This window comes from Xyrauchen texanus, chromosome 23 (genome assembly GCF_025860055.1).
Source record: "Xyrauchen texanus isolate HMW12.3.18 chromosome 23, RBS_HiC_50CHRs, whole genome shotgun sequence".
Classification (NCBI taxonomy): Eukaryota; Metazoa; Chordata; class Actinopteri; order Cypriniformes; family Catostomidae; genus Xyrauchen; species Xyrauchen texanus.
The window spans coordinates 25,346,497-25,366,425 of record NC_068298.1 but is presented as its reverse complement, the minus strand read 5'-3'; the positions used below and the strand labels follow the sequence as shown (position 1 = coordinate 25,366,425).

At 37.9% G+C, this 19,929-nt stretch overlaps 2 protein-coding genes across 2 annotated transcripts in view; both read right to left on the bottom strand.

The window, feature by feature from the left end:
- Positions 1 to 19,929, bottom strand: part of LOC127663229 (uncharacterized) — a 516,242-nt gene that overhangs the window by 229,495 nt on the left and 266,818 nt on the right. The gene's annotated exons all lie outside the window — the stretch shown is intronic.
- Positions 4,227 to 16,515, bottom strand: LOC127663225 (transcription initiation factor TFIID subunit 7-like). Its single transcript, XM_052154754.1, has 13 exons — positions 16,339 to 16,515; positions 16,088 to 16,121; positions 15,673 to 15,749; positions 11,225 to 11,303; positions 10,853 to 10,986; positions 10,468 to 10,591; positions 10,299 to 10,357; positions 9,793 to 9,865; positions 9,240 to 9,350; positions 8,007 to 8,198; positions 5,470 to 5,582; positions 4,917 to 4,976; positions 4,227 to 4,563 (listed from the first exon to the last, which is right to left on the bottom strand). The coding sequence occupies exons 2-13, from the start codon at positions 16,104 to 16,106 to the stop codon at positions 4,519 to 4,521; spliced, it is 1,086 nt and encodes a 361-aa protein (XP_052010714.1). The 5' UTR covers positions 16,107 to 16,121; positions 16,339 to 16,515; the 3' UTR covers positions 4,227 to 4,518.

Sequence of the window (19,929 nt, the reverse complement as noted above, 5' to 3'; positions counted from 1 at the left end):
ACAATAGGTTCTAAGTTCTGCTGTTGAAATTGGTCTGTGCGGAAACGCTGCCTCCCAGTGCCCGAAGCTGAATGTATTGTTGAAAGTATGGGCACGTGTGGGCACCAGTTTCCGGATTACATTTCCACAGAGCTGCGCCATATGTTCGTTGTTTTTGTGGCTGTAAAATATGTAATACATTCAACAGGAATGCATATTTAATTTACCACACCTCCTAACTCAAACCTTACTGTCAGTGGAGTCAATTGTTTTTTCCAACCTCTGAATAGTTAATACTTCCTGGTTCCCACAGGACCAGAGGCCGCTTGTATAACCCACATTCAGTAGTGTTAGAGGGAAAGGCCACAGTTGAATTAATGCAAAAATACCTAATAGGGTATGGTGCTTGTCAGTACTTCGGCAGTATGGGGTTGATTTCAGGGCACATTAAATTTTGGAAGTCGATTTCCCATGTAATCGTGTTGGTCATTCTTCATGCATGAATTCTAAAACTGTTGTGCACTTTGAAAATTGAAGTTGCTACCAAGTTGCTATATAAGGACTACTAATTTGTCCAATCAATTACACATAATTCTTCTCTATACATGCTTGACAAATGAAGTAATCAATGTCAATCGAACAGTCAGTTGTCATTAGACCACTTTTGTCATAATAGCGGTTTAAAAAATTCACATTTGACGTGTGATTGTGTGAAATGTTTATGGAAGACCAAAACGGGAAAGTCTCTACGTAACGTTACCACAGACCATAAATTCTCATAAATTGAAAACATGTATTCTAATAACCCAGTAGACATTTTGACATTTTAAAATAATAATTGTCTTCTGGGTTTTAGGACTACAATCTGAATGTCTCTGTTTAGATAATAATAATAAAAAAAGGCATCACAGTGGCCTTCCCACATATACACTGTTGTTTCTAACTTGTGCACACACACACACCTAATCCTAGCTCTGTGACGAGTGACCTCAAGAGCCTGATAAGATCCCCCATCGATGGCTCTCTCCCTCTCTGTCATTTGATCATGCCCCTCTCTAAATCATTCACTCTGCCAACATTTAAACAGACTTCCCCCCCCGGCCAACGTCAGCCTCTGGCAATAACACAGCAGATCCGGAGAGCACATTTCAAAAGGATGCGCTCCCCGGGATACACACAAGAGAAATGGAAAAGAGAGAAAAATATGGAAGATTCGAACTGAAAGAGACAACAAGGTGTAGGTGACACATGGGGTGCGGCGGTATGAAATGAATCAGAGGGGACAGAAAGACGAAAGTGAAGAAAGTGCCCCTGATAAGGGGAACTGTAGGAAGCTGAAGTCACTCTACTGGCTGCATATGTATAAGGCTCATTAGGAGAGCTACCCACACTGCTTCTGGAGCCACCGCGAGAGACGACACATCTGTCACTTCACATGCTTCAAGAGGACTTACACAGACCAACTCCTGTCCCTGCTGCTCATGCAGTCAACCAAGCTTGAATAAACTCGAACCACCAAGGATGAATATTACTATGCGTATTAATGTCAAGTGCAATTAAGAAAGTGAAGGCAGATGGATTATTTATGATACTTCAGAAGCAAGGGTTAATTTCTGAGATGGTGGTATGTGTAACTTTGAATTTGGTCTGTTACATTTGGTTTAGGCGAAGTATGTTTGTGTATACCAACAAGCCTACCTTTGTGTTTGTCCAGGAGCTCTGTTGTATGTTCAATGACCTCGTAATACTCGTCCAGTTCTAACATGCACTGGCAATATTTGAGCACCAGAGGAATTATAAAGATGCCCAGATTAATTTAATCCTCGTCTCCTGGCATCTCCTGCACAGGAAGGAACACTAACTCTGCACTCATCAAACGTGCATAGATGCTATGAGAGATGACATCTACTGAATGTTTCACCTTAATTGGATAATTCACCCAAAAATTTTAATTCTGTCATAATTTCACATCATTACAAAAATGTTTTTGAGTAAAGCAGGACAGCATTTACTTTTTTGGGTGAACTATTCCTTTAACAGTTACTCCAAAGCCTCTTTACAACCCTAATGTCAATTGCTTTACCCTGGATTGAACTGTACGCAGCAGAACCACAGCCTCCTGGTCCTTCTCCGCAGCTTCACGGAAGCTTGCTTGACCACAGCGTTGCCCAGGAGATGAAGCGAGGGAACAACCTTTAACTTCTCGTCCTTCTCCATCATCCAGGACTCGCACTGGTAGGAGAACGATTCATCCACCTGAGGAAGACAGAGAATTGGAGTGTGCTCATCTCGCTTGGCTGAGGATGGAAAACACATCTGAGAATTGGGAACAGCCTTCCTTTCCCGATGTGTAGCACTTGATTGCGTAACATTCTTTTACGGCGTTTTTGGTTAGCAGTAAGATATCTGTTGGAGGTGGATGAGCAGAACTGAAATGTGTGTACAACTGTGTAGTAGTGAAAGGGTGCCTGTGTGTTTTCACTTGTTTTATTGTTGTTCTGTGCGAGTACATCTGACGCACAGAAATTAGCTCCATGATGAAGATTAGAGGCTGTGGTGTCCTCATTAGCTCATCAAGCTATGGGAAGCCAATAGAGCAGAAGTGAAACAGGTTTACCATGCCACACATGTGTTTTTGGCCCTCCAGAGGAGCGAGACCATGGGATACAAGCCTGTTTGCTGAGTAAAGAAAAGATTTTAAAATACCACAACCTCTCATTCAATTTATTTCTACACCAACCCTCTAACTGGAATCATTAGTCTCATTTTACTTGCAGAATAGATTATTTCTTTGCTTTTCTATGTTTGGAAAAAATGTTAGAGCAAAAACAACAAATGCAAATTTCAATAGAAAATGTAGGAGTCCACTAAAGATTGTCTCATGCATGATGAATCAGGAATTCCTTATGTGAAGATTAATTAAGATCCAATTTAAGCTGGTGTGATTACAACGGCAGAAAGGCGATAAACAGTGGGAGGCTCAACAAATGTTTAGTTTTAATTTGAATAGCACTCACAACAGCATCATACCAAAACTCTGCCACCTCTCCAATCCTCATAGAGGTTATCAGCACCTCCCACACCTACATCTTCCCCACGAAAAACAAGTGGGATACTTGGTTTTGCGACTGTCATCAATCACTGTTCTCTCAAATTTGTTCAACAGGATTTGGATGTGGAACACCTTTTTTTTCCTTTTTGTGGAAAGGAAGGCAGAGAGGAAAAAAGGATCAGAACAGAATTAGGAGAGAGCGGAGATGTTTTTATTTTTCCCTGCCTAGTACATCATACACACATTGAAACTCGTTATTGGGTGCATGTTCATATGTGTGAGAGAAAGACAGGGTTGTCAAGCAAGCCAGGATGTCTATCTCTCCATGCCATTCCAATGGCTTCATTGCGTTTGAATTTTTTTTATAAATAAATTCTGGTCCAACTTATATAATAAAGCCTATAATAAAGCAAGACATTTTAATGTCTTTGTACATGTTGATGGAGGCACCTTGATGTGATGGGAGCACACAGAGCAAATACAGAGCACAGCTTGTAAATGGAAAGATTAACGCTGGCCTTGTCGTGGAAATGTTTGTCATCCTCTCCAGGCTGAGGGCCATATGGCTTGACAAGCATGAGGAAAAGTTACCTGGCACAGATGTGCCTCTGCTGCTGTCCAAACTGATGGGTTGCCAAACTTCTGTTGAGTGATTTTCCGGACCAATTGGCTTGTAACAGATACAACCTTTTTATTGTCTATAAAATCAAACTACAACCATTTCTAATCAGCGTTAATGGTTAGACATTAACCCATCCAAACAAATGTCCAATGAAAAGCATTAGTCACCACAGGTACTTCATATGAAATCTCATGCCACACATTATCCAGGGCTGTATTTCTGTCTTATCTGGGTTCCATTTGGAAAATGTGGCAATGGTCCTTGACAGGGACTTTACTGACAGGGACTGATGACCAGAGAGGAGAACTCAGAATATGGAGAGAGTTGAGACTATTCTAGAAGGCAGTAGAAAGTGTTTTCTAGTATGGGAACTACTGCAGACAGAATAACCTGGAAGTATCTAGTAAAATGTTCTAGTTTGTTTGCATCCAAGATGGGAATAAGATTTCAAATTTTCCAACTTTATTGAAAAGTAGAAACTCTGCAAACTACAAAAAAAAAAATAACTGTAACCAGCATTTTGCTCATTCACATCAATTTAAACCTAAAATCTTGATGCTAATAAAAAAAGAAGTGCATGAACATGTTAGGTTACAACTACCAATTTATTTAAAATACTGCAGTTTGAAGTATCTCCATATAAAAAGTCACATTAATTTACAGTACATATATAGAACCTAAAAGGAAAAGTATCACAAAAACATTGGATCCATTGGAATTTACAGAAAATTACGTGTCAGAACTTCCAACTCCATGATTTAAACACAAAACCAATCTAAGATGAAATTCAGTTATGACATGATGCATTAAGCAGTTGTTTCTGGTTCGATTCTTTGCATTGCAGTATCTTGGTAGTTGTCAGGCATCACTTCTCGATCAGTGAATCCAGCTGCTCTTGCAGGGAGGCCAGCTGTTGGAACAGAATATCATTGATGGATGGCTAACATAAGGGGTATAATTGAAGGCTAAGTGAAACATGCTCAAAAACACTTCCAACGTTGTTACTTTCTTCCCCATGGCCCATTATTAGTCAGGTTGAAACAAACAATAACGAAGGAGAAAATGACATCAATCAAGAGGCCACGTGTTGGGATGAATTAAAAATGTAACAAGTAATGCAATAAACATAGCTCTTCTACTCACCGGTAATCAATACGAAAAATTACATTCAGCAAAAGCAATGGGAATATGTGGAAGTAATTGAGAGTTAATGATTTTGTATGCTACATCCATGCAAGTCTTTGGGTTCATATGTAAACTAACCTGCTCCATCTCTTCCTCCTCTTGATGGGTCATGTCATTCAAGTGAGCCTGGAAACGATCCTGTAAGGGAGAGATAGAGAGAGTTGATCTAGCTGACAGTGCAATGTTTTGATGCTAGCGGTTTATGAACTTCTGGGTTTTGTGTACACATATCTATTTGATTTGTGGCAAAGTGAATGAGCTCAGAAGAGCATGACCCTTGCCTGTTCACTGTGCCCTTAATGACTTTTTAGCCAGTGCTGTGCACACAGCCCAGTAGAAATGATAACTTTAAACCACAAATCCAACCCTCTTTCACAGCTCCTAAATCCTCCCAATGGAGCAGTTGGCTATTTAGTGAGTCATATAGAAACTAAATGTAATATTTACGCATTAAAACTTGCTTTCTTTGGGCTTATTTAATGCCATTTTCCAAGGTTGTGCTGCACAAAAACTATGCTGCCATGACTAGGTTTTTTACATGATGTAGTATGCCAGAGAAGGACCGTCTCTTGCAGGGGCAGGAACATTTGTACCTTTTAGTGCTTAGTGTCTGCTGGTCAATGAAACTCACCCTCAGGGCTTGATTTTCCACCTCCATGATCAATTTCTCCTGTTGCTTCTTGCGGGCACGTGTCTCCTGCAGCTTGGCCTTCAGACTGTTGATCTGCACCTGGAACTCCATTACTGCAAAAATCAAACAGAGCGTGTGAGCCCTACACATGAGCCCCAGTTAATATGCGTATTGTTTAGTCACAGACTCTGATGTCAGACTCTGTTGGGCACTATTTTTCATTTGAGAGCTAGTTGATCTGCTAATGCACCATTAATCTGAGGTCCCAATTATCTGGGAATTCTTCACACTTAAACCGCTGAACCATTCAGGCTACATAAATACTGAACAGCAGTTCTTATGATCGGCACTCTCAGAGAATGAGAATTCTGAAGCTTAGTTAGGGAATACACACACAAACACTTTAGTGCAATGTTTTTGTGCATGATAGATCAGAACTGCCAGACATTTTAACAACATTCTATCAATGAAGTTGAGAATACTCTAGAGCATTTGGACAAGTGGGGTAGCCATTAGACCCAGGCCCACCCAGAATATTAAAGATTATTCCTTGACTTCAAATATACACTACCAGTCAAAACTGTTTCACAGGATCTTACAAATATTTTGACCTGAAGGCGTATGCTTAAATGTCTTCATTTAGTTTTGTAGACAAAAGTATAATTGTGCCACCATATACATTTATTTCATTATGAAAAAAAAAAAAACGTTTTTGAAATTGACCAAATAATAAAGAAAAGCAGCTAATAAGTGCCCAACATAGATGAGAACTTCTTCAATACAGTTTAAAAAGCATCCCAGGGTGATTCCTCAAGAAGATGGTTGACAAAATGTCATGAGTACATTTCTGCAAATTCTAGGAAAAGTGTGACTACATTAAAGATGAGTTTTTATTTATTTTGGATTTTGTTTAGTCACAACATAATTCCTATAGTTCCATTTCTGTTATTTAATAGTTTTGATGAATTTACTATTACTCAAAATGTGAAGAAAAAAAAAAAAGATAATAATTATAATAAAATTATATTTTAATTATAATAAAATTGATTTGGACAGGCAGTACATGACTTACATTTTAAAACTACAATCAATTTATAAATTATGCAATGTTATTTATCAGGAGAATATGGACATTTTTCGAATCCAAGTGAGCTGCCAACCTAGACAATAGGGATGTCAAAAGTACCTCTACTTGTCAAATGTACCAGGATCAACTGTCATTGGAAATATTGGAACTGTGCATTAAGACTTGCAGTGTAAAATAAATGCAGCCATAAACCTGTCACTGTCTATTATGCTAATATCAAACAATATTAAAAAGAAAAAGAGAAAAGCTGTTTACATAATAACTTGAAGTCATTTTTACTTAATTTCTGAGTGCAACTTTTTAATGAAAAATCATGAAATTTCACTGGTATTGGTATCAACTACTGAAGGTAGGCAGCTCACCAGGTTTTGAGACAGCCTATTTGTATTGAGAGCATGTGTCATGATTCCTGTAGGCTTTAAAACCATTATTTCATATAGCAAGTAAGGCTGCAATGATACACAGTCACAGTTCGGTACGGTTTCGGTACAGCAGGGAACACAAATAATCTTCCTTTAAATTTTTATTTAGAAAACAGTGGCTAATGGGCAAAAATTCTTATTGTGAAGGCTTATTTATACATGACTGCACTATGCATATTTCTTCAATGAAATTACAATAAAAAAATCTTCTAAAGGGTCTCTAATATGCTCATTGTATAAAAACAAATAATAAAAGAAAAAAAAAAGTGCAATTATGATTGTAACAAAATTAAAACATTAGTGGTGCAGATTTCTGTGTCTTTTGCCTTTCAGCTCACCATTAAATTTTCACATATTTTTTTTCCTCAGGTAAATGAGAATATCCACATTATCAGAGCACAGGGCAGATCTGTTATGCATTGAATATATCCCCTGCTGTTGAAATATTACTCCCAGTACCACTGCTCCCTATAGAATACACATATTACGCAGTATGTGTAGGGCACCAACTCTGTAGGGGGCACCATCATTAATTGAATTATCGAAGGTGCAAGTATGTTTTTGGAAGATCAATAAATCCATTCAAAATCCTCTTTGCTCAAAAATCGGAGAAATGGGCATGACGCCTCTGTAAGACATCTGACTAAATAAGTTATCTCTGTGGTTAAACCATTATTGTTCAAGAATGTGTGAACAATAGATGTGGTGACAGAAGCATGGCTAATTTTTGCCCATTTTAGCCTAGTGCCAATGTGACGTTGAAGGCACTCTGCCAGCATGGAGGCAGAGAGCTGTCAGGCTTGGGGGATGAAGCCAAGGTCAACTGAGTCCATCACTCACTGCCACAGGTAAAAACCGGTACTGCCATCTGACCTAAATTCAGCAGCACACTCATCATTCAAATGCTAATCTTGGTCGGCTGTTGTTTGTGCTGGCCTGCTTCCCTTAGACAATGGATTGTGATTTTAAATTGGGCTTTTTCAGCAGTCCTGATGACATGCTGTACAAATGCCTGTATCGCTTCTTACCGATCTGATTGTTCCTGTCGTTCTCATCTCCTCCATCAGTTTCATTGAGTTTCTCATGGAGCTGCCTGACCATGTCATCTTCAGTGTCCATAATGTTAAGATCTTCATCATTGTGGCGGTCGCCGTCCTCATCCTCATCTTCACTGCTACTACTGATGTCATTGAAGATCTCCCGAAGCTCGTCGTGTTGGACTAAGTTAGGAGAGAAAAGGGATTACTGCTGGTAAGAGTAAAAAACTTGAGACATAACCCTTTTTCACCGAAATGGTGATGGTTCTCATGCCGAACCTGTGCTCTGCTGGTTCACGGCAATTCGTAAATTGGCCGCGTTTTTCCACTGACTTGAGAACAGAACAATGATGTAACGGGCTACATGATAGTTTCAGATGAGTACCTCACCTGCCCACAAACAAACATGGTGCTTCACAGTCTTTGTATACAATACTCTGGTTTTTAAGGACATATGGATTCATGCAATCCTACATTACTCAACAAGATTGTCAGAGACAACATCTACGCTAAAGACGACAGGTTATTACATCATTTGGTTATTTACACTGTGGCTTAACTTGATTATTTCTCTAAACTGTAATAGTGGAGTCATTATTAACATTGGTGCAGTAGATGGTTATACTTTGATTTTTGCCATAGTATATAATAGTATGTTTATGACTTGATTTTGGTTTTTCAATTTGTTTATGACTTGGTAAATTGTCTGACTGAAGTCGACGTGCATTATTTCATGCTGCGTCTTCTTTGTCGTAGACTACTTTATTGCTTTGTAATCTCTCTAGTTTATATCAAATCTCCATAAGAACATATCGCAAGTAGAGGTGCTCGTTTCATCCATGTCACCTGAAAGCTGTTGATGTCTGATAATTTTGTGGCTTTTATTATTGTTTTTATAGAGTGACAAAGTACACTTTGCTACAGGTGATAGCTACAGTTGTTGTTTAGGAAAATTTTGATGATGAAACAATATCCAGCCCTACTCCCCCTGAAATAATATGTTCCTGCGTAGAGACCAGCTAGCTTTTGGGGCTGCTGTCGAACTAGGTTTTCAGCCCCAGAACAGCCTTTTCAGCAGTGAACACACACAAAACAGTCGAGAATTTGCATCGGCCCAAAAACCTGCCCCCGAACCATGTCGGTGGAAAAGGGCTGACAGAGAGAGGATAAGACAACTATAAATCATTCACGGTTTTTATCCAACTTTGTGTTCAGATAATTTACCAGATAAGCCATGACCCTTGTGTCCCGAGGTTCCAGGTGAGGAATCCAGGTTCGACAGAGATAAACTGTTGTCAGGTTCTTTTGACTCATCCTCAGCAATCACCTCCCATCCTGACCATAAGGTCAAGGTTCATTTATCAATTATAATTCATTTATCAATTATAATCCCATTAACATAACCCAATAATCCCTTTATCTCTTCATACCCCGAGTTTTACGGCAACTCAATTTCTTATTCGCTATATGACTGTGTCGCTGAGCTTCACAAATCTGTACGTGACTCATGCCACTTTTTTTTTCCTCTCTTATGCTGACTCTCAGGCTGAGCTTCAAATCCATTTCTTGCCCAGTCAGTCAATTAATTTTGTGAGGAAGTCTGCCACCTGGTGGAAAAACTTGGCATGACAGAAAAGAAGTCTGGAGCGTTCTACAAAGAGTACTATGACACTTTCATCTAAATTGGTCATGACAAAGGTTTTCAGCAAAAAAACACAAGGGGGAAAACAAACTACATGAAATAAAGGAATGGACAGCATGTGTTGTAAAAGGATACGAACACTGACGGCTTCTGCGTCTGTGCTCAAGAGCCTCTTCACCTCCTTTTCCACATCAGGAGACTCGATGTACTGCAAGATAAATCAGGTTAGAATTGAGCCCCAAGGAAAAGGTTTTCGCTGTATGCATGCATCCAAACGCACACATAGCACTAACAGTAGATGCTGGCTGTGCGCCAGAGAACACATTAGCGATTAAAAAAGGGAGCCAAGTCAATAGCAAGCTGCAACTTAAAGGAGATTTATGTACAAGTCAGAGAAGAGCCTTGCACTAACTCGCTTGCTGTCACTTCAATCAGTGCAACAGTCAAATTGCTTTTCTGCATACCTTGGTGGCAAATGAAGATGGAGGTGCTTTATTTATATGTAAATCTTAGCTTTACCATCAACCCATTTCTCTTTTCCTGCAAGAGAAAAAAAATTCTATCTAGGGCTGAGAAGGGTTGTATAATCCTTAGAAATGCAGAAGAATGGGGGAAATGCTCGAGGAAAACTAAACAGTTACCTTCTTCCTTGCTGTCTTTCTAAACCGCCTCTTTCTTGTATTCTTCAGTGGAAGAGTAACTGAAGACAGACAGATGTGATTTGATATTAAATTATTTTCAATCTCTCAATTACTCACAGACTGTCTCAACATGCACGCCATACCAATTACCCGCAGGAGAGGTACTTACTGCCATGGTTCCAGACAAACTTCTTGTCTTTGTCCTTGTCTTTCTTTTTGCTTTTGGAGTCTGTAGTGCCAGTGGGCTCCTCTAGAGGGGGGTAGAGGTCTCCATCCAGAGTGCATACAAGCATCTTTAACAGGAGGACAGAGGAATTGATAGTGATTTGGCCAAGAGGACATACTGAAGCTCATCAAGTTAATGTCTACACATCCCTTCACATTATGCAATAAATTGTCTAAGATTGCAAAGAGGCACTTTAGTCCAAGGCAACTTGGAATTTCTTCAATTAAGACTCTTTTTCCGATGGGGGTGAAACTTCTATTGATGGCCTTTGAACATCTTTCAAACTGCCCGTTTTTTTCTGTTGAGGTAAAAGTTTGGGAAAACGTACCTGACAGATATCAGCGGTCTTGTAGAGCGTCTTTTTGTCAACAGTTTTTAGCGATTCCAGGATGCAGGGTAAATCCACTAATTTACAAGCTAAAGGGACACGGTCCACACGTACAATCCCATGCCGACCATCAGCTAGGAGTATGGTTAAAAGAAACATAAGCAATATTTGTGCAATGAAAACAGATTAAATATACTGAATTATAAATGACAACAAGTCACCATAAATTGAAAAAAGAAGTGAATTCTAACTCTGGTTATAATGTAAATTACAGATATATAAAAGCCTTCTGAAATGCAACATGCTTACATAAAAAGAAAGCTCTTCTTTTCTAAATGTCTAAAATCTAACTTTACATTTCTGTGCACTTACCATGCAACTCTATAGTAAGTCTGTCTTTCATGTTCATGCTGCTAGACTGGGCAATCCGTCTCACTGTAGAGGCATATTCCTATAAGACAATCCATCATACAGAATTAAATACATTTGTGATATTTACCTATTTAAATTAGGGATGAGCAAAACTAATAATTTTCATAAGGGACTATATTGATTGGATAAAAAAAAGAAATGTAGTTTCCTGTGTTTTATTTAAATATGATTAAACAAAAACAGAAATGATAAAGGGCATGAGGATTTGATTCTATTTACAGTACTGAATTCATGATTCTATACACAGAATGTATTATTATTATTACTTTCAGGACATATGCAAAACAGTTCCTTTCCTTTAAATGCAAAATGTAACGAAGTACTGTTCATTGTATGATGATCCATCAGGGATGGAGTGGGACAAAAAAAATCAGCCCAGCAGAGGGCAATGGTGACACCAGAATATAAATATTAATAATTCTGCCCAACTGAAAAATACATAATTATGTTAGATACATATGCTTGAACACTGTCACTTATTACATACATTTTAAGTATTATAAATTAATATTGTAGGCTTTAAAATAGTATCGTCACTGATGTTTTTAAACAATTCTTTTAACAAATGTGTGTATGTTCATCCAGTTAAAAATGCTTATCATTAGGGCTGGGCGATATGGCCAAAATTGTTATCACGATAATCTTTTTCATATTGTTCGATATTTATTGCACTTTCTTTTTTATTTCAAAGTTGATGGAAGAAAAAATTCATTCTAAACAGTCAAAATAGTCTCTACAAAACTGCACAGGGGGTCCAGAGACGGCCAAAGCAGTGGGGCCTGCGGGATCTTTTACCAAAATATACAAATATTTTATAGTTTATCAATTGTAAATGAATGTTAAAAGATCATCTGTTTGTTCTGAAGTATAGTGACAGCAGTCCAGTATTTGTTGGAATATTTTTACATTAAAATGAAATATTTTTTATATTTCTTTAGATTCAGATACCAAAGTATGGGGCATAGAAGCCCTTGTGACTGTGGAATGATGCTGAATGTGGGGTCAGGGGTGTCCCGAGAGAAAATTTTGAAAACGTTTTTTAAAAATTGTAAAAAACATTTCTATCTTTTCATTAAAGTGAGAGACAAGTCTGCCAACTAGTAATTTTAGTCTTTCCTTATCCATTACAGACATCCAATTAATTTTCACAAAATTAGAACAGAAATCGATTTGTTTATTATTAAAGGCTCATAGCATGCCGATTAATAAAGATACATTTAGAAGGGAAAAACGTTTTGGTCTAAAAGGTGCTTCGAAACCAAGTTAACTCATGCGGCGCTTCATGTCTACATACATGCAGGGAAAAGAGGCAAGGACAGGGCAGAAATGATGCATGTTTGTTGCTAGAGAACAATATTCAAGATTACAGCGCAGAAAGATCAGAGCTGTTGTCCACATCACTGTTGTTCTGTCGCACTCTTCACTAGAGACGATGAGAGGGCGCAACCGTTGTCATGAAGTCTTGCGGTGCGGATGGAATCAACCCGTGTCTGACATAACCTAATCATTAGCAAGGCAGCTAGCATTAGCAAGTTCATCCAGTCTGACCCTACATTACCACTGGCGCATTGTGAGCGTTTTCAATTAATTCCTATGAAAGCCGAGTGTCATGCTCGCAAGGTGGATGGTAAGGAATGTATACATGAAATGCATTGTTGATGTGTTACTTTGATGGCTGAAACAGCAGCAGTGCATAAATAGACAAAACTTCACGCATTAAAAAGATGAAACTTCTAGCAGTTTTTCTGTGGTGACAATCAGAGGCGTCATGACCGTTCAAAGTAAGGGGGCACATGTCACATCAGATTTTTGAGCCAAGAGGATTTTAAATGGATTATTTGAACTTCCAAAAACATATTTTTACCTTTGATAATTAAATTGAATGATTATTGCATGTATAAAAGAATGTTTATGTGGCAGAAATCTTTATTCACATTCTAAATGTAGTTTATTTGTCAGTCCAATTGAGTCACATGTTCTGCAAAAGTCGACGTCCCGTGGCTGCCTTGAGTCGTGCTCACAGGGAAGGTCGAGCACATATGGGAAAGCACGATGTCAGGCTAAATAATAAAATCAACTTACGTGCAGTTAAACTTTCCTAACTGTGTCTGTCTCAGTGGAACAGTAAATATTTTTTTTCATAGTATAATATAGATAGTCAATATCTTTGTTTGATCGGTCGCTGTTGATTTCCTTTGGTGCTAAAATGCATTTGACTGGTTTGCAGCTTAACACTATTTTCTTCATGTTTATAGAAAGCAGCAGTGCCTCTCCTTTCCAGTCTTAATAAAAACTGTAAGTAATGAAAGGCGGTTTTACATGTTTCCTCTGTAGCAGTAGATTTTGTATCTGTCGGGCGGCTGAAAGGCTCGAGATGACCCAAGCTGTTTACCTTCTCTTTCTGCTGAAAACCGTAAAGAATCAAATAGTGACGGCAACTGCGATAACTGCCATGATGAAGAGACAGTATTCTCTGTTTTCAGAAGACGAAAGACAAACAGATATGTTTTGCTTGGTGACATTTCCACAGTATTCATCCAATCACTTTTATTGTAAACGGTGCAGCGACTCTCTCGTCTATGAGTTCTTCTCTTTTATAAAATTGTATATCCTCATTCTTTGCATAATTTCTTTGTGAATTTTCTCAGAAAAATCAAGAATATTTGTATTATTTTCTGAGAGTATTTTTTGGTGGAACATTGTTATTGTCTTTTTGATTCTCTCATGAATACATTTTTTTTTTCTCTATGTGGATTATAAAAAGCTGGCATTTAAAATACAATTATTTTAATGTGGTGAGGCCAATGTTTAAAATGTGATGCTCTGTTCAGTTCTTTACTTTAAATGCATCAACAGATTATTTTTTATAGCCTACATACGAGCCATTTATTTTTTATCATAGTATTTTGAAATTTTGTATGAATATGTATGAATTATGAATTTTACACATTATGTAATGAAGGCACAAACAGAAAAGAGGTATTGATAAAACATGCTAAGGGTGAAAAACACCTCTTCACCAAGCAAAGCAGCACAACAATATTTTACTATCTGACTTTTTTAATTTAGAGTGCTTTTAAGTGTCAACCAATCCCCCCAGCCATGACACCTATTTCAAATCTAATGAGTTTGCATGGATGATTTAAAGACAAATAATACAAACCATTTTATTTGGTTAATTTTCTTTTAGTAAGTTCATTTAGTTATATTTATTATCTATAACTTACACTGAACATGGAAAACTATTTCCAATCACTTCATTCAGGGGAAAGCTAAATTTTCACCTTCTTTCAAGATTCAGCTCACTCTCTATTGAGCGGAGACATATTTTGCACTGCCTCTTTATGTCGTGTATGGAAAATATGTGCGCAAAAGAAGTTGCAAGAGCAAATGAAAGTGATGTAAATCTGTCTGAAGATGTAAAAATGCAATCGAATGCAACCGATACAATTACCGATTAAAGTGTTTTAAGCCATTTCCTGTGATTTATTCTGCTTGTTGCAGCAATATGAACTTTGCATAAATGGCAGTGGTGGGTTTGGTTTGGTTGACCCTGGTGCCCCCTCAAACAAATTAACTGCATGACGCCCCTGCTGACTATAATCCACTTTTAAGCACAGCAAGCGGTAAACATGCAAAAACACTCCAAGAAGTTGCACCTCCCTGCTAATTTGAGAATTGCGTATTCCATTAAAACTTCCAAAAAAAATACTAATGTTAGTAGTCAAGCACTGTGGCACATCCCAAATTTTAATGATCCAAAATAAAGGACAAGAGTTGGCTTTTTTGTTTTGTTAGATTGTCAACTGTGATGACAAAACATATTACAACAACAACAAACATTACCAACCTAAATGACACTTAATGAAATGTAATAGGTATTTTCAGTTCTGAATATACTGTTCATACATTCATATTTTGCAATGTGTCTCACGATATTCTGCGTGTGCTGCAAATGCATTGATAATGCCGTGCTGTCTATTTACACAATTTAACTATGCATATATAGCACTAGGATCTTTTTGAGGAAAACCATTTTGCTCGCCATGTAGTTTGGGCTTGATCTGAATTTTGCCTATCAATACATCTGCAACATTCTGTCACTTTATGCTGTATCCTCTAAGTCTGCAACTCAGTAGTTTGTACTGTACCTGGTTATTTATTGCTAAATAGTGCATATATTATATGATATTATAAGCATAAAATCACGATTACACATCCATACAGGCAAAATTACTCTTGAATCGAATAACACGTAAAAATGATCAATCATTCCAGTGGATTCTTGTAGAAGTGTTGTGAAAGTGTTCTGTAGTATGCATATTGTTCAATAACAATATAGATTGACTTTCACCACAATATGTGTAAGGATGAAGACACAAACTGACCTGAGGAAGCCGCAGAACAAACTGACTCTCCAGCTCATGAGGAGCATCTTCTTTGTTTTTGGAGCCAACCTTTCCCACTGAAACAGAAAAAAAACAGGACCATTTAGTTTTCACATTATGAAATATTGCACACTAGGCTCACAGAAGCATAATGGAAATGGAAAAGGTGATGCCTTTAGAAAACAAACTGTAGCTGAACCATGGTCCAGCGATGGTAAAAATATCATATAACTTTGATTCCAACTTACGACGTACTGAATAATTACCATGTGCGTGTAAAATGTACTCCAAGGTATCATGCACCATGATAAATGTCCATGAAACCATTGTTATAACATGGACCAACTTTTCTGCATACTGGTAATGAAGGAAATAAATCATTGGAAACGTGAATGTGTAGACTAGGCGATATTACCTTTCGTTTTGGAGGTCATCTTTGGCTCTTAATTCTGATTGGAAATGGTAAAATGGAAATATTATAATGTTTTAATTATAGTGACAAAGGAGGGCGAAACACACTGAGAAGACTTTAAGACAGCAATTTTAACAATCATTAAAAATAAGGGTTCAGCAGAAAGTAGTAAATAGAAAAGTATTATAGACCAGTGATACATTATTAAAGTATATTAGAATACACGTATTCAAAAGTGTTTATAAAATACTCACCACAGAAAAGCGAACAGGCTAAAAATAGAAATGATTGCCAGCTCACCTATCATTCGTATCAAAAAAATAACCTAGAGCATAAAATGACGTTGTAATACGTCAAATATTCTTATGATTATTACAAGTAAAAACAAAGAGGACGTAAATGGGAGAACACGAATGTAGCTTCTCGGTGAATTCTTCTTCTAGTGATATTTTATGGCGGTTGGCAAACCAACGTAAAAAGTGCATTTCCGCCACCTACTGGACTGAAGTGTGGCGCGTGACAAAAATAAATTAATTACTAATAAAAATAATGATGCATACATCCTATTGATCAATCCTGTCTACTTCAAATAATTAAATAATTAATAGTAAATTCTTGATTGCTTTGGGCCACACTTAACAGAATCTGGAGTGAAATATCTTAGCGCATGGATTTGCTGAAATCTATCTCTTTCATATTCAGCACAGTTTAGGGTTATATGTTCTACTGTTTTGGTATGTTCACATTTCTCACAGTTACTGGTCTCATAGTTCCCTATTATGTGCAGACTCTGATTTAATCAGTGTCCATTCTCTATTGGGTATATGCAGACCCCAATCTTACTTGTACAGTTCTACCAAACAAGAAGCTCATGGTCCAGTTGTACATTCTCCCTTTGATTCACAATCTATCTATCTAGTTTCATTAAGAGCCCCTCCTTCTACAACACATTATATGCTTTTTTTTTTCACAAAAACACTCCCACTAATACTTCTCTATTGACTTGAGTCTTTCTTATTTCCAGGGTTGCCAACTCTCACGCATCTGGCGTGACACTCACGCATTCAGCCTCAATCTCACGGTGAGGCTGAATGCGTGAGTGTCACGCCAGATGCGTGAGAGTTGGCAACCCTGTATTTCAGCTTCCAAACAGAGAGCAGAATCCATTGTATTTCGCCCATTCCGGAAGCCACTCTGGTATGGGAAGAAATGCCTCTTGTTCTCAATTAAATAAACCAATCTAAACATGACCATGCATTCCATAAGCTTGCATAAATTAGACTCCAATGCTATGGGCCTGTAGTTAATAAGCTGCGAATGATCTTTTCCTGGCTTTGCAATTGGCACAATGACCCCATGCTTCCAGGCAGATGGTAAATTCCCTGTTTCCAATACCTTAATAAAAGGCTCAGAATAGTACTCAATTATACATCATTTCAATGTTTGATCATTTCATTACATATATCATCTTTACCAGGATAAGTTTGTTTAACCCCAGCAAGTGCTCTCTTCATTTCATACAAGGTAAACTCTGAATCTAATGTACACCCTGATGGTTCTTTTTTCCAGTATCTGTTGGTTCTTCCTCAAATTCTGATCACAATACTTCATTTAATCTGAAATGGTTGCATTACTGTGCACAAATGTTTCCGCTAAAACCTCTGCTTTGTCACTGATTGTCACTTTGCAAATTTATCCATATTTTTTAGAACAGGTATACTACTATCTCTATTTCTCTGAATCCCTCCCATCTTCCTAATCATACCCCACACTTTGTTAATTTCAATATCTTCACCAATATTTTAACAAAATTCCATCTCTTTCCCCATTTTGCCAACCAGATAACTCTCCTCACTATGGCCTGAGCTCTCTTATAATTAAATCTCTTAGATCTCTTAATTAAATCATTATAAGAGAAAGATCTTCTTACCTTCCTGAGTGTTTTATTTCTTTTTAGGACTGCTTCACTACACTCTTCATTCCACCATGGAACTGCTTTCCTCCTGCTTACCACTTTCTTTTTACCATTATTTCTTCAGCTGTACTCTAAACAACTTCACTTAATTTATTATTAAACTCTACTTCCTCTTTGGAGTCTCTCATTCCAACTATTATCTTTTGACACAGCTATTTATATTTATCCCACTTGACTGATTTGAACTTCCACCTCTGAATTCTCCCCACCACTGCTTTCGATATATCCACACCAATTTTACAGCAGGTAGGAAAATGATCACTTCCAATTGTGCTGTGACTCATTACATTCCAGGCCCATTTTCCTGTGAAACTTTCAGAAACAAGCGTTAACTCTAATGCAAACTGTCCCTGTGAAGCATGTACTCTTGTTTCCCTTCCATCGTTGATGTACACAAACACTCTCAAGTCAAGCATTTCTTCTACTACCAACCCAGTATGATCAGTGTTTATACTCCCACATACAGGTGAAACTCGAAAAATTAGGATATCGTGCAAAAGTTCATTAATTTCAGTAATTCAACTTAAAAGGTGAAACTAATATATTATATAGACTCATTACAAGCAAAGTAAGATATTTCAAGCCTTTATTTAATATAATTTTGATGATTATGGCTTACAGCTTATGAAAACCCCAAATTCAGAATCTCAGAAAATTAGAATATTGTGAAAAGGTTCAGTATTGTAGGCTCAAAGTGTCACACTCTAATCAGCTAAACACCTGCAAAGGGTTCCTGAGCCTTTAAATGGTCTCTCAGTCTGGTTCAGTTGAATTCACAGTCATGGGGAAGACTGCTGACCTGACAGTTGTGCAGAAAACCATCATTGACACCCTCCACAAGGAGGGAAAGCCTCAAAAGGTAATTGCAAAAGAAGTTGGATGTTCTCAAAGTGCTGTATCAAAGCACATTAATAGAAAGTTAAGTGGAAGGGAAAAGTGTGGAAGAAAAAGGTGCACAAGCATCAGGGATGACCGTAGCCTGGAGAGGATTGTCAAGAAAAGGCCATTCAAATGTGTGGGGGAGCTTCACAAGGAGTGGACTGAGGCTTCAAATGTCGTATTCCTCTTGTCAAGCCGCTCCTGAACAACAAACAACGTCAGAAGCGTCTTACCTGGGCTAAAGAAAAAAAGAACTGGTCTGTTGCTCAGTGGTCCAAAGTCCTCTTTTCTGATGAGAGCAAATTTTGCATCTCATTTGGAAACCAAGGTCCCAGAGTCTGGAGGAAGAATGGAGAGGCACACAATCCAAGATGCTTGAAGTCCAGTGTGAAGTTTCCACAGTCTGTGTTGGTTTGGGGAGCCATGTCATCGGCTGGTGTTGGTCCACTGTGCTTTATTAAGTCCAGAGTCAACGCATGGAGATGCTGACTTCATTTTCCAGCAGGACTTGGCACCTGCCCACACTGCCAAAAGTACCAAAACCTGGTTCAGTGACCATGGTATTACTGTGCTTGATTGGCCAGCAAACTCACCTGACCTGAACCCCATAGAGAATCTATGGGGCATTGCCAAGAGAAAGATGAGAGACATGAGACCAAACAATGCAGAAGAGCTGAAGGCCGCTATTGAAGCATCTTGGTCTTCCATAACACCTCAGCAGTGCCACAGGCTGATAGCATCCATGCCACGCCGCATTGAGGCAGTAATTAATGCAAAAGGGGCCCAAACCAAGTACTGAGTACATATGCATGATTATACTTTTAAGAGGGCCGACATTTCTGTATTTAAAATCCTTTTTTTTTATTGATTTCATGTAATATTCTAATTTTCTGAGATTCTGAATTTGGGGTTTTCATAAGCTGTAAGCCATAATCATCAAAATTATATCAAATAAAGGCTTGAAATATCTTACTTTGCTTGTAATGAGTCT

Excerpts from the sequence above, each read along its gene's own strand:
- LOC127663225 (XM_052154754.1), bottom strand. Across the intron at positions 10,592-10,852 it reads AGACCGCTGATATCTGTCAG|ATGCTTGTATGCACTCTGGA; the intron begins GTACGTTTTCCC and ends CTCCTGTTAAAG. Across the intron at positions 5,583-8,006 it reads CGACAGGAACAATCAGATCG|TAATGGAGTTCCAGGTGCAG; the intron begins GTAAGAAGCGAT and ends TGATTTTTGCAG.